Below are 15,583 nucleotides of genomic sequence, written 5' to 3'. Positions count from 1 at the left end.
CAGGTGTGACACAGAGGAGCAGCCTCGGCCCTCCACCCATCCTTCCTTTTTAGAAAAAAACATGACATTTCTGCTTCACACACACACCCACAACATGCAGCACATACACATTTCAGCAGCATGATGTGCATCATTTAAACTCACTCTACAACCGTATTCAGAACAATGAGCCTGTGCATACATAATGCACACACACACACACACACGAGCATCCAAGGAAAAGGGAACATACCATCCATATCCACCGAATGACACGCTTCTCTTCCTCCTCAGCATTTTGTCAGACTGAACTTTTCAGCAGTCCCTCTCGCTCTCAGGCTGTCTCCTCTGGAAAGTGTATGCTCTGCTGACAGTCTCTCTCTCTCTCTCTCTCTCTCTCTCTCTCTCTCTCTCTCTCTCTATACTGTGTATACTTGCACTTTGTGTCTCTCTCTGATCCAATCTCCCTCCCTCTCGTCTCTATCTAAGCTCTTGTTTTTCCTCTTTTGTTCACTTCTTCTTTGTCAACCCGTCGCCCCAGAGTTGTTCTTTTTCCACTTGACCAGTCAACGTCTGTCCTCAAACACTGCTTAATCTTTGGCTTTCACAGACTGTTAAACACACACACACCCACACAATCTGACACATACAGGTACACTGATACACACATTTCAGCAGGGGGAGGAGCGAGGAGGGGAGGAGCGAGGAGGGGCCAAAAGCTCCCGTCTGAGCCTCTGTGTTTGTATCCCGAACACACTCATTCACTGAGAGCTGTTCTGCAGATGCAGTAGCATTTTGACTCTTGAATCGTCACACAACCGGCCTCAACATCTGTGGTCTTCCCACATGCCCACAACCAGCATATTAGGTCACTTCCTGCACTGTGTAACCCGTGGTGAGCCACAGGTCTCGCTCACACAGCAAAAAGTAAAAACGCCCCGAATGGGCAAAGATAAGGCAAAGTATACTTAAAATGACAAAACACCCACAGCACCGTATACAAGTATACTGCTGTCTGATACAGTAAAAAATAACACTGAGATCATGTGTCCAGTCAAAAAGCTTAAGCCTTAATATTTAGTTTTGACGTGTGCATAGCTTCAAAAGTACTGAGACATAAAATCTATTAAAACTTTGAATCTAACTTCTGCCAGATGCTCAACCGCTGAGTGAAACAGGATTCATTTTGTAACACAGAGTGCTATATTAGACTATTCAAGGGGAAAGGGAGGGGTTGAACCGCCGTGAAGTCAGGCTGCGGTATATACATAGAAACCTCCCATGCTGTGACCGAAGGGAGTGTCCTTCCTGACACCCTTCCTCCTCAGTCCAGATTTGACAGGTCTCGCTGTCAGAGTTAATGTTCCCACACTGAAAGTACTCAGAACTTCAAAAAACCTCATGGTATACTTTACGATTCAGTGTTCCAAAAAAAAAAGTAGTTTTATATCCTATTTGTAAATTGAGACTTTGCTCTAATAATATATTTATAATTAATCAAACTTACATTTCTTGCAATTACAATTTACACAAGTCTAAACACATACCAAGGAGGTACACTGAGTTTCTTAGCAAAAGTAGACTTTGATTTCAATTCAACTTTAAAAAGATATATGAGAGCACCAAACTAAACAACAAAAATCTTTAAATGAGTCTTTGTAACAAGGTCTCCCGACTGTACAAGACACAAAGGCTACAAAACATCTAATTATGAAGGACCTGCATCTGTTGAAATACGTTATTGGGTCAAATTCCCTTACAAATGTCCAATACATCAAAACAACAAAAACAACGGACAGGCAGTGAACCTGGTGTTTTGGAGAGTTGTCCACTTTGCCTTTAAGCCAGTACGACACAATGACCTCAAAGATCACCAACAAGCTCAAGACCCCTCTGACAACGGTAGTATATCACAATCCTCATTTTCCAGGTCTTTGAATTGGATTACATTTTTGTTTTTGTGCTATTTTTACACGCTGTGTAAATTGGAGGTCAAAGGCAAATAATAAGCATGATATAATAGAATCAATGAGCTAATAATGAGATTCTAGGTTTCATTTTCATGTGAAACCTTAACTCTGATGTCCTTTATTCTCTGAATACAAGCTTGATTTGATTTACAATCACTTCAGAAAGTACTCATTGATTCCAAGAAAGCACATGAGCCCTTCTGAAGCCTGTTGAGAATGATTAAAGTCACAAGCTTTCACAATTAAAGGTTATCAATGAGCTCTGACTCACTCTCTGTTTGAGGCTGATGAGCGGATGGCTGGATGCGACACAATGCAGGGAGCAGCACAGGTAGGAAGAGCCAAACGCAGACTCAGACGAGCAGATACAAAGAAAATACTTCAACGAAACAAAAGCTTAGGTAGGAAGGCCTGAGGGCAGGCCGAAAGCTGACTGGTGTTTGAAGCAGTTGGACCCCAGCAAAGCTGACAAGACTTAAGCAACACAGCTGACACAGAAAAAAGGTGGGAAAAACCACAGAGGAAGTCAAACAAACACAGGACACATGAGGCAGGGTAACAAAATAAAACAGGAAGTGAAGTCCAGAGAAACCATGACAGGATGAGCTCTCAGTCCACATCTCTATCATGGTGAGACTGCACACATCAAAAGCAATAAAACTCTCCACTGGCATAATGTGGTCTGTGTGCACACACACACACACACACACACACACACACACGAGTCAGTCTAGCATTTCATTAGTAGCTTAATTATCTTATCTAGAGATACAAAGAAGAAGAGAAGAGAAAATAGCATTCAAGTGCATAATAAATAAATAATAAAACCTACAAAAACCTCATCTGACAGATTAAAGAAAAAATGAAGTAAGAAAGAACGTCTAAATCTGACTGTATGCTACGTGCCAAGCATCACACAGTAGACAGACAGCTTGCTGATGAACAAAGGGGAGCATTTCGGTGCTAAAGTGCTATATATTTAAAAATGCACAGACATAAAAAAGGCACATATTGAACACGAAAACATCTTTGATGTGAACTCTGAGAAGCTCTTGTTTTCTGCAAGCACTGCGATACTATAAGAGGCACGTAAACGGATTATGAGTCATTTCACCTGTCACGACATCAACCTTATCCCTCACAACAGTTCCATACGACTCAATTTCCTCATGTGTCCATTTAATTAACACAATATGCAAATGAACAGTAACTTTCCTAAAGCAATAAGTAAGAGAAATAAATAAAGCACAATAAAAAGCTGAACAAATGCATCACGGCTTTCATTTGACGCTTTCGCGCTCACTAATTTGCCATATTGATCCCTTGTAACCTCCATATCAATCAAACTGAAAACCCCTGGGACACTCCAAGATTAGATAACGCTTCATGATTGCTTTATTTATCATCAATTATAAATGTCTCAACCTTGTTTGTGTGAAATTGTTCTCCTCACAACTGCTTTGAGCATGACCCTGAGAAAACATCACTTACTATTCTTGTACTATTATGACAATAATAATAAAAGCACAGAATGACAGCTGTGCATGAGTCACAGAATGAAGAATAGCTTAAATATAGCATTGTGTTGCTATAGAGATACGGTAAAGACAGCGGTGCTTTGCTTCTTGCTATGATGACGTGCCATCAGGTTCCAACATCGTGTTCCTCTTGCTTCATGTCAGATGTGTGCGATCATATATTTATGGAACCGGGCTGCTAATGCCCATGTGTGATGTTGATGTATGATGTATGATGTATGATGTGATTGGCAGTTATTCCTACTGACGCTGCCAATCTTTTTGAGCAATAACACTGCGGCAGGTTACGTTTTCAATCAGCTTCTAAGAACATTAGCAATTGAGAATATTTGTTGCCTCTGGAAAGAGTTACGCTCTTGTCCTGTCGCTGTTTTTGAGTAAGACACATCGACATCATTCGAAAATGTGAAACTTGCATTCACGCCACCACCACAGTTTCTGTTACCACTGAAATGCTGGTAAGTGGGTTGGGTGACATCAACCTACAGCCGTCAGTTGGATGATGTCACCAGGTCACCACATGCTGTGTGTGTGTGTGTGTGTGTGTGTGTGTGTGTGTGTGTGTAGGTCGATGAGAGAGGTGAGAAAGAGAGATTTAAACTTTAGCTAAACATGTATCATCTCAGGCACGCTGACATGCTATTTGTATTCACAGTTCTCTAACACCAGGCCTGGTTTCTGCATCATGTGCAGCACTTTAAACCTGCAGTACATTTCTTGACCACTAGGGAGCAGCAGAAACAAGTTGTGCATTAACGTATTGTCATCCTGATATGCAGCTGAAACTGCGAACTTGTCAGCAAACAGTTGTTTATTTGCACGACCGACCGGATTCGGTGCAGACATGCCTGGTTAGCTATGTCCCAGTGTTTGTGCAAAGCTAAGCTAATTAGCTGCTGGCTGCAGCTATATTTCTTCTCGTGTAACTCTCTGCATGAAAGTAAATACAATGTATTTTATGCTTTAGGTTTTGCAAAGAAAGAATTTACAACAGCACTCTTCTATGATTATATTGTACACATGTGGTATTGTATTAGATTATAAAATCAACACTTTAATAATGAAAGGAAGATTAAAGGCTGAGTTCACTTAAATCAGTGTTTTGAGACAAGAATAATAATCTCAACAGCAATGCATTGTTCTAAAATCATTGAATCATTGCATAATAAGTCAGTGACCTCACTGTTTTCTGGTCTGTTGAATATCCGGAGTAACATGGGCATGGATCATTTACTGCTTAACTGGAATTGTTTGATGCTTTGATTAGAACAAATTGTGGTTATGGCACAGATTCAGCCTCTCAAAACCCTTGCAGATAAAGCCCAAACTGTCTGCTGTCTGAGAAAATGTGTTTTCCTACTTTGTAAAGATAATTATTCTACAAAAGAAGATTGTGTTTTACTGTTTTGCAGTTTATTCATGTTTTATGCAAACAGCAATCAGCAGCACTAAGTGCATTCTAGTCGACAAGAATGAGTTTGCATGATGAGTGTGGAATGGATGCACTGATGTCTCACTTTAGGTCTCACAGAACATTTCTGAAACTTCATTGATTCACTTTTATTGTGTTCCAACTTCTTCTCTCTCTCTCTCTCTCTCTCTCTCTCTCTCTCATCAATCCAGTTTTGTTTATTTTGATTCAGTCCCTCATCTTATTCTTAATAACTTTCTCCTCGTCATCCATTGGCAGTGAGACTCCACGAGAGACGTGATGTTTCCATCTTTATTACTTTTGTTCCTTCCACGCCGGCCGTCCCCTCTTCCATCTCTTTCCCCCGCCATGTAATAATGTATTTAGTCATTAGATAGATTCCCAGGAGGGTGATATACGCCCAGACGGACGTGAGAGACCTTTCTCCCTCCCTCCATCCCTCCCTTCTGTGTCTCTAATAGGTTACTTAGTCACATGAGGTTTTCCAGGAGTGTTGCTGAGCTGATGCTGTGATTTAATGGCTCCTGTCTCAACCACATCCAGCACCATCTGTTATACGCACACGCATGGATATACACAGAGGCACCAAACCTACATGTTGAACAACAGCCGAACAATATTTCCGAATGCATCTTGGCATTTCTTTTAATATGCTTACCTGCATACTGACTGGTAAAGAACAACCATTTTCTGATTAGGGAAATTATTCAAGCAACAAACGCTTGACTTTAAAGCCAGGCTCTTGCAAAATGTTTGATTTCAGCTAGATGAGTTAATCATGATCACTCCGGATCCATTTTATTTAAGTTAAGATCAGTATTTCATCATTATTAGATAACCAGTTAATGGTTGTTGTGTGTGCCTCTTTTCAACTTTTCAATTACTGTTAAGACGCAAGCAGACGTATGATTCCTGATTCCTAATTAAAGCAAAATGAATGTGAAAAACCCGGCATTGGTCATAAGACGATCATGAGATAATCTAATTGTGAATACATGAAAACACATGATATCTTGAACTAATCACAAATTAAGTTTATGTTGGGATAATAACTGTTGTGTACTTGTTTGAAAACAGCACATGGAATGATGGAGGAAATATCCATCTCTGACCATAACGACATAATGACCAGGTCGTCATTGTAAAGGAGAACCGGTTCTCAATTGACTTATCATGGTTAAATAAAAAAATAAAAAGATTCACCTGATACACACAGATACAAATGCACAGAAACAATAAGGCACATACAGTATTGTGCACGAAAACACCTCTTGTTTTCTGCAAGCGCTGTGATCTTATAAGAGGGCTCATGCATCATATCACCATTCAAGAAGCTTGTAGTGTTACATCTGTGGTGGTCTGCACTTGCATGCCTAACACAAAGGCGCTTTGAACTTTACCAACCGATATAATCAACAGACAATTATGCAACAACCCACTTGTATTTTTATAGGACTTCCCTTAGCTGTGAACATGGGAGCCGTTTGGTACAGGAATGTGCACAACAATAAATACATTTTGTTCTTCTCTATATTTTTTGTATTCCTAGACTGTTCCTAGGTCTCATTATTCTTTATCCTTCTTAAATCTTCCCTTTTCTCATCTTTCCCTCTTCAATAAACCGTCTTTTTTTGGATTCTATTTTTATTTTCCCACTTTCTCTATAGTTCTTCTTTCCGCTGGTGGATTTTAGTGAAAGTGACAGCAAGCCCACCCATACACCCCCTCTTCCAGATCACACACACATGCACGCACACACACAAACACACACACACACACACACACACACAAATGAATGTACACATCCATACACATAATCACAGACGACCACAGATAGATACGTACACTACAGCACTGCCTGAGCTCATGCACACATGCACACAGTCTTGGCTTGTGTGCACATTCATGCAGACAAATCTACATACACACACACACGCACGCTGCACCTCCTTCGCCCACAGCCTCCGCAGTGCCTTCATCCCTCCTCTCCCCCATTGCTCACTCTTCCAGACGACATTGATCTGAGAAAAACATCCATTTAATTCACATACTTCCCCTTCACTGCAGCTCTGACAGGCTATAAAGAGCAGCACACAGACCCATGATCCCGCGAACACAATGAGAAACACCCACAGGGGCAACTGCAAAACGCTCGGCCCACACAAAAACAATTTAATCAGGTGCGCTCATGAGAACATGGCAATTTCCTCACACCGTTTTATTTCGCACTTAATGAGAACACACAAATACAAACACAAGCTGCGGAAGTATAAGGCAATTCCCCTCTGCAGCTGCTGTGACTCATGTGTCACTGTATCAAAGTTCGCATTGATCTCATCACCAACGTAGGTGAGGGAATAAGAGGCAGATTAATGGAGGATGAGAATGATTTGGTTTAGACACAATGAGAGATGCAGAATAAAGAAAACCAATTGCAAAGGTGAGGAGCAATATAAAGGTGTGGAAAGGTTTTCGTAATTGTCTACAAGAGGGGATGAGGTACAATCAGGGATGAGACTCAATGGCCGCAGGAGCAGCAAGTGATACAGGAAGGCGTAAAGGTGCTAGAGGGAAGAGGAGGGAGAGAAGATGGGAAGTGAGAAGTGTTGGCAGATGGGTTTAACAAAAGATGGCTAAAGACGAGCAGAGAAAGGAGGAGAGGAGAGGTGTTAGGAGAAGACAAGAGGGTGTGTGTCGCCTTCTTTGAGTGGTATTTCACTTCTATCAGCTCTCAAGTGGACACTCAAGTCATAATGGGAGGCAAAGAGATGAGTCAGAGAGTGTGGGCTCAAGGAAACAATTCACTCAAATAGAGTAAAACGATTTAAGGGAAGCAGGACATTCGCATCAAAGGGTAATAAAATTCCCAACTTTAAGATGCCTCCTTGTTGAAAGGTGCTGTACAAAAAACCTCACCTTGCCTTGATGTGAGCAGCTCCAAAGCCTGAATAAATACTCCAGTCAGCAATCACAGACCATTCATACTTGGAGGGTTCCAGCTGACAGCATAATGCACACTCAGCTCATTTCTCCACAGATGACCGATGGCACAAATTTATTGAAAACTTTTTTTTTGGTAACTTAAAACGCTTATAGATTGTGCACTGCTCTATGAGCGCCGTGGAAAGTTTACAGTATATGTGCAAGGAATTAAGCAAAATCTTCACATAAATCAATTTGTTATATGGTTATAAAAAATGTGGTGGGATACTAAAGATAAAATATGTTGTGCTTGTCAACATAACCAAATAAAAAGCATGAGAAAAAAAGATTCAACTTATTATGCTTTTTCAAAATAAAAGTCTAGAACAGGGTAGCGCACAAATAGAATACTTATCTGCAGGAGTAATTGAAGTACGTCACATTTTTTTCAGATGATGCTGGTAGATCTTTGCCTTCCTTTGCTGTAAACGACTCAATGGAAACCTTTATCTCTTGCTGGACGTCTTGAAAGACGTTTAATGTTTACTATTGTTGCCCCATAAATCAAAGAACATCTCCCTCTGTACTGCATATAGTAGGGACCATGTTTCCTCAGGGGGACTTTTGCTTACACAAATTACACACACACACACACACACACTCACCATGTACTGTACTGTACTGCACATGAACATGATCATGAATACCCACCGAAGATTTACGCATGCATGAAGACATTTACCCGTTGGCTCACATGCAGTTCAGAACACTTCCATGTCAAATGTTATCCACATATTCTTCTTCTTCTCATACTAAAACTACTAACTACTAAAAATAATATGAAATGTAATTGGTTTTATGCCCTAGAATGCTATTCTATCTGTTGCTTCCCTCGAATTTCCTCCTCTGGCATCAACACACTATTTGGAATTCATGAAAATAATAAAAAAAACCCACTCGCATATGTGGAAACCTAACTTCATGCCCCCCCCCCCCCCCCCCCCCCCCCCCCCCCCCCCCCCCCCCCCCCCCCACACACACTCACCATTCCCCATAAAAACCAAATGCGTACGCACACACATGCATGACCTCAACATGGTGTCATAAACAGTCAGAGAATGTAGCACCAAAACACCAGACATTGCAGCAGCGTTGCAGCATTATTCGTCGAAAGACAATTTGCATGCCACCGGGCTTCCTCTGGCTCTCTCACAGCATGCACACACATGCACACACACACACCCTTATGCAAATGCATGTCTAATACACACAACACAAATAAATACACGCACAGAGCAATATTTTCCTCAAGTTTCAAGAAGACACAAAAGGGACAAATATAGATTCACACTTCACTTGTTTGTGCGTGTGTGTGTGTGTGTGTGTGTGTGTGTGTGTGTGTGTGTGTGTGCGTGTACACAGATCACAAGTGTTATAACCAACCTCTAACTCACACTAGATCACTACTCCAGCTGGAGAGCTCTCACACAAATCAGCGCACACACACACTCTCAAGCTTATCCCATCATTCATCATTCCAGTTAGCTGTTGTCAGCAGCAGAACCAAACAGCAGCAGCAACGTTTCTGCTCCAGAGCAGAACGGGTGTGGAAGACTTACCTCGGCTCCCCTGCAGTTCCTCTACAAGCTGGGGTGAACATCTCTCAGTCAGTGGATGGTGCACAGCATTAGCAGGAGACCAGCTGCCAGAGCAGGAGAGGTTCAGCAAATGTTTGTGAGAGAGAAGGAGGGGGGAGAGAGAGAGAGAGAGAGAGAGAGAGGAGGGGGGGGGGGGTGAGAGAGAGAGAGAGAGAGAGCACAGGCTATAGGGGGAGGGTACCGTGATAAAGCGCTGGGTATGACAGAATTATGAAATGAGAGACAGCAAGAAATCGTGTGTGTGTGTGTGTGTGTGTGTGTGCGTGCGTGCGTGTGTGTGTGTGCGTGTGTGTGTAAGAATGGAAGATGGTGTTACCATGGAGAAGGCTACACCTTAACTCCTTGAAATCCTTTTCAGACCGAGGAAAAGAAAGCTGGAGAGAGAAAGTCAGCCACGAATAATATGTCAGATTTCTTTTTTTTTACCATAGGCAGAAAAGACAGACTAAAAGATCAAAGATGATATTCAGTAGAAAATTACATTAATAAGGAGGAAGAGGGAGGGATGAGAGCACTGAAAAGTTCAAAGACCATGACCCGGGGCAAGATGAGCTCTCGACTCATCATTAGTGCTGACAGCAGCGTGGCAGTAGTCTTATCAGACACATAGTTAGCTGATAACAAATACAAAACATGAGAGGAAAGCACCAATGGTAGCAGCAGACGTTGGGCGGAAAAAAACCTGCAACAAATAAGTTGGCAATGCTTTCATTTTAAGATGAATAAATCTCAATAAATCATCACCATTAAACATACACATCATCCTAAAAAGAATATACTGCACTCATGCCTTTGATAATAGTCACAGAGTTCAACGGGAAAAATATCTAAATGTGTTTTTTCAGCTTTCTTGTCCATATTAAAATTTTAACTATTTACTGTATATTAAAATCACTAAAATAGATTAATTTCTGATTTAATACAAGAAAAATGTGATATAAATGTGGCCTATTTTCATCAAATCACATGAATTCCACTTGAGCAAGAGGTTGAGATGGCTGCTAGTTTAATTAGTTACCGTTAGCACGAATTTAGCTGTTTTTTGTTTCTATTTTATGACTGGATTTAGATACTGCTTCATTTAATAATGTAGATTAACTAAATGAATTACCAAGATGTCACCACATCAATTACAGATAACCGCCAGAGAAATGATGTCCATTTAGTTTTAAATGTAGCTAAAGCTAGCTGTGGCTGTAGGCTTTTACAAGCTAGCTTTCAATTGATGTAGCTCTTTCCTTGGCTATCCAGTTAGCTGTTTCTCTGTGACAGTGATGCTACATTCACGTAATGTCCGCAGACTGGGAAGTACAGGAAGAACTGGTGTTCTCGCATGTTACTCTGCTAGTCTTGTAGTGACGTAACTAATAGCCTAAATAAACTGCTTTTGCGGTGTTACATATTTGAAGCATTTCGTTTGTCAAGTGAAAGCAGATACAAACAAGCTGAATCGACAGTATTGGTTTGCGTATTGGATTTTAACTGCCAGCGATGGTGTTGTGGTTTTTTTCACCAAATGGGAGATGTTGTAGTTGCCACAAATTCCTGAAATCTCCAACTTTGAATTACAACTTAGAGGCTGACTATTTAAATTACTTTTATGTAGGTGATTATGTTCTCAACCATATGACGTCAACGCGGCGTGTGATAAAGCTGGGAGCCTAAAGATTACCAAACCAGATTCTGGTCTTACTTTTGACCAAATATGGTAAATGGACTTGTAGTTGTATAGCGCTTTTCTAGTCTTCCGACCACTCAAAGTGCTTTCACACTACTTGTTATCATTCACACCATTCATACACCGTACGGCGTACGCACAGCTACAGGAGCAAGTTGGGGTTTAGTGTCTCTTGCCCAAAGACACGTCAACATGTGGAGCCGGGGATCGAACCGCCGATCCTCTGATTGAAGGACGACCCTGCTCTACTGCTGAGCCTCAGTCGCAATACATGTTTGTTTGAGCTTTGTACAACAGTATGACTGTTGCAATGAATAAACCCCTGCTCTCACCTCACAGGAGTGTGCTGAAAGGTTTTCCACTAAAGGTCACTGATTTTGATATTTGACACACATTTCAACTCCCAGAGAAACAGAAACACACACACACACACACACACACACGCACACACAATAACCAACAAACACCATGGGATCAAGAGTGTCCATTTTTCAATGAAGTAAATCCCCATTGAAGTACAAAGGCTTTCAGATCAATCACACACACACACACAGTACATGATCGATGTGTGGCTCATAGGCCGCAGAGCTCCACCAATGGCCTATAAAAAATAAAAAAGGCACATCAGCCACTCTAAACTATTTGTTATTGATCTGGTTTGCTGTTGTTGGGAAGGAAAGATGGCAGGTTTAATTAAATCCCCCCCCCCCCCCAACCACACGCATACACACCCACAAAAACACCCTCCTTTCATTTGTTGTGTTTGTTTTGAGGATGTGTCTTCTTTTCCTCTAATCTCCAGGCAGTTTATTGCTCGGGGATCCTTTGTCAATTCTAATTGGTCCTGCTGGTTGGGGTCGCCTTGGAAACCAGTTTAGAAAGTGTTGGTTGGAGGTCTGCCAAAGGTTCTCATATGGGCTACCGTACACACACACACACACACACACACAGACACACACACACACACACACGTGCGCTGTATCAAGTATAGACACGCTGACACTATAAAAAGTGCTATTTTTAGTCTCCCACAGACGTCACAAACATGCCCTCTTCAGTAAACTTCTAATACAGCTCTAATGAACACGGTGTGTTGAGTCAAACATTACAGAGAAGGAAAACACACTTTGAGGATGACCAACATCCAAATAATTCACAAGTTGAATAATTAGGAGGAGGATTTATATGATCTAAATGGAGGATGGGTTGACAGCGAGCGTCACTGTTGCATGCTGTGTCTGCTACAGTCACAAGTCCCCCACAGGCTGAAATCTGTCTCTGTGAGCTTCAGTAACAAGTGACGAGTCTGAGCCTTTGTCAGGGTGCGAGGAGCTGATGACACATGCCGTATGCTCAAACAAGCCAGAGCTTATGGGTTCTATTATATTTGTAGGAATTCAATACAGCCTTCCTCTCCTTTTCAATAACACTGAATTTCATTATCTTTCCAAAAACAGCATCTCATTAAATGCTCGGGCCCACTTTATTCTTTCATGTTTGTCTACTATCTCTTATGAACTTGGACTTGTCAGAGACATAAAAAAAAGGAATGATTAAAATCAAAACAGCAGAGGCCAAAATATCTTGACTGAAGTTTCCAAATACTCTGGATCCTACATTTCCCATAATGCAACTCATCTAGCATATTTTTTTAAGTGCCTGGTAACAGCCAACATCTTTCAAACTGCTCATTTTCAGTTTTTAAAAGCAGAGATATGACATCACTATGACATCATCAGAGTTATTTTTTCAGACACTTGACTTGAGCTGTTTTAACTGTTTTCACATGCAACCACTCCTGACGAAAAAATGACTTTGATGTGCAATACTATCAGTATTATTATTAATATTTTACACACACCTTGTATTGCACACTACGATCTGATCACATTAGTTTGCAGGCTGTCGATTCCATTAAATTATTATTATTTGAGTAAAAGTAAAAGTGAGAATGCTACTTGCTGCTCTAGATTCTGTGGTGTTGACCTTGTGTTGGCAGGAACAGACTCCGGCAGACTGAGCACTGCCTCTTCCAAGCTGGACAGGCTGTGATACTGCAGAGAGACTACAGCCCCGTTCCTCAAGCACTTGCTGAAGAAAAACCAAACACATCACCGGTTCTATCATTGTAAAATAAATACTCCATCAGCAGTATTGTTTATTAGCTAAACTGTATGCTTGAACCACGGTATGAACAGGACTTTGTACAAGGAGTTTCTGAGAACATATATGTTATGATCTAGTCATTGGTCGCAGTAGCATTGTAGTATTATTGCTGTGTGTGTGTCTCTGTCACAAATTTGTCAAGACTCCACTGGTGGAAGGTAACGACTATAAATAAATGTATTTAAGTATAGAAATTAAGTTCAATGTATTTCCATTTTGTGCTACTTAATACTTCTACTCCATCACATTTTAGAGGCAAATATTATGCTTTTTACTCCACTTCATTAAGTATGGCCTAATCATGAATAAATAATGAGAAAACAGACTAAAATAAAATTTAATTTATCCTCTGGGGAAAATTCAGTATATAAACCAGCTTAAACATTTAAGTGATGGACACCAACTATAGTCCAACAATATAATATATATATTATCTTTTATTGATGCTCGTACTTTTGTATTTTAACTTAAGTCCATTTTTTGAATGTATGTCTTTTACTTGTATTTCTACACTGTGGTACTTTTACTTAAGTACATTATTACATGAAGCAAAAACTCTTTCAGTGAATGTATGGGGACCTGTCTATTGTGTTGTTTTGTGTTTTTATTAACACATAATTGTGTCCTTTAATGCCTCGGTCATAATCCTATAGGTCTACAGTGTAAAAAGGGAAAGCTGATGTTAAAGGTATCTTGTCTCTGAAACATGTATTCTGGTATTCAAATTAGGTAGCTTGAGCAGAAACATATAGCATCATTTCATTTGAACTGCTTATTTTGAAAACATACATATGAGGGGTTGTGTGTTAGTGTAAAACATAGTGGATCATGTCTGTGGATCAATTGTCTAGTTTGCTGTTTCTGTCTATACCAAGAAAGGCCCGTCTGCAGGCTGCACCCAGTATGCACTCAAAGTTTTGGTCATGCCTTTGAAATCACATGATGATACATGGAATAGGAACATTACAAAAGGTAAGAAAAATAGTAATAGAAGAAAACAGAAATCAGGGTCAGGGATGCTGTGGGACACTGACCGTGTGGAAGAAAGGCACTTCTCTGATGACTCTACTGGTTGACTGAAGTAAGCAGCAGATTCCTCTGGGACCTCAGCACTTCTTGCTGCAAATGTTGTTGATTACACACCACAAACAGACCTTTTTAAGTTGTGACACAGAAAAACTACAGGGAGAAGTCGGCCAAATGTCTTGTGGAATGCTGTGCTGGAAATCCTACATATACGAACCACTAGGTGGCAGTGAAAGACCTAGTTAAGGTCGTATTATACTGGTCTTATTGACACAGAGAGAAGGTTGCAACAAGGGTTGGTCCATAAAGAAAAGTTACATTGTTGATATTCAGTTAATCTGCGTAAGAGGTACATATAGTACAAAGGAAGGGATTATAGGTATCCTTGTTTTTATTTATCAAGCAAACTTGGTTTGTGCACACCATCACAAGGCTCTCCAAATAATGGGCAAAGCTCTGTCACAGGTGCTGATGTTAAACTAGTTCAAGGTGAACACTGTAGGTGAAATATTCATAACGCACCCCCCTGAGGATTGCCACGCCCGGTGGACTGTTGCAAAAGGGCAAAACTAGTTAGGGTTAGGTGTACTGTCACCTTTCATTGCACATAATTATGCAGGCATAATCAAAAAATAATTGCATATGGTATTTTGAGAGCTATACTGTAAAAACATAAGTGTGATGGCCAACTGTTACCATAGCCAACTCCCTTTAAATCTCCTTCTGTTTGTGAACGCACAGTGAAAAGTAGTGCTTTTGTTGTCCTCACACCATTTACACTCCTAGAGTTCACACTCTTCATAGAGAGATGTGTTGTGATGGTGCCTATGCACACTTAACACATGAGGCTGAAGGGCTCTTATTTCTTTATTCACATATCCTTTTTTAGAACGACACGTTTTATTGTAAGTAAAACTGATTCACATACAACCTGACATTAAGCTTTGAGGCAACAGAACAGATCACAACTTTGTCAAACATCTGACCCTGGAAGGATATTACAAACTAAAAATGTATTATTTTCACCATAATATAGTGTTTTCCCAGTATGTTCCAAGCCCTAAACAAACAGCTGCATAGCTAAAAGTAAGATGTTTAAAAGTGTAGTGTTTATAAGGTGGCAGGACGGAGTAAATTTGTAGCAATCCTGAAGAAGAAGCCCCTTAATGAAAACCTCAGATCCCCAGGGAGTCTTTCTGCACGTTGCAACCCAA

General features: G+C 40.6%; 1 protein-coding gene across 2 annotated transcripts in view; it reads right to left on the bottom strand.

Annotated features, from left to right (window-relative positions):
• rap1gap2a (RAP1 GTPase activating protein 2a) overlaps positions 1-9,572 on the bottom strand; it is a 71,254-nt gene extending 61,682 nt beyond the window's left edge. Inside the window, exon 1 of one of the 2 annotated variants that reach the window (XM_031861269.1) lies at positions 9,461-9,572. In XM_031861269.1, the coding sequence (XP_031717129.1) occupies positions 9,461-9,501 (41 nt within the window). In that variant the 5' untranslated portion in view covers positions 9,502-9,572. Of the gene's footprint in view, positions 1-232; positions 353-9,460 lie in introns of those variants that run through there. The other variant, XM_031861268.1, reaches the window with a different exon arrangement.
• Positions 9,573-15,583: the final 6,011 nt, after the last annotated feature.

The sequence above is a fragment of the Anarrhichthys ocellatus genome, unplaced genomic scaffold (genome assembly GCF_004355925.1).
Source record: "Anarrhichthys ocellatus isolate YVR2014 unplaced genomic scaffold, GSC_Weel_1.0 scaffold24, whole genome shotgun sequence".
Classification (NCBI taxonomy): Eukaryota; Metazoa; Chordata; class Actinopteri; order Perciformes; family Anarhichadidae; genus Anarrhichthys; species Anarrhichthys ocellatus.
Note: the sequence above shows the minus strand (reverse complement) of the source record. Positions and strands in the feature narration are given on the sequence as shown.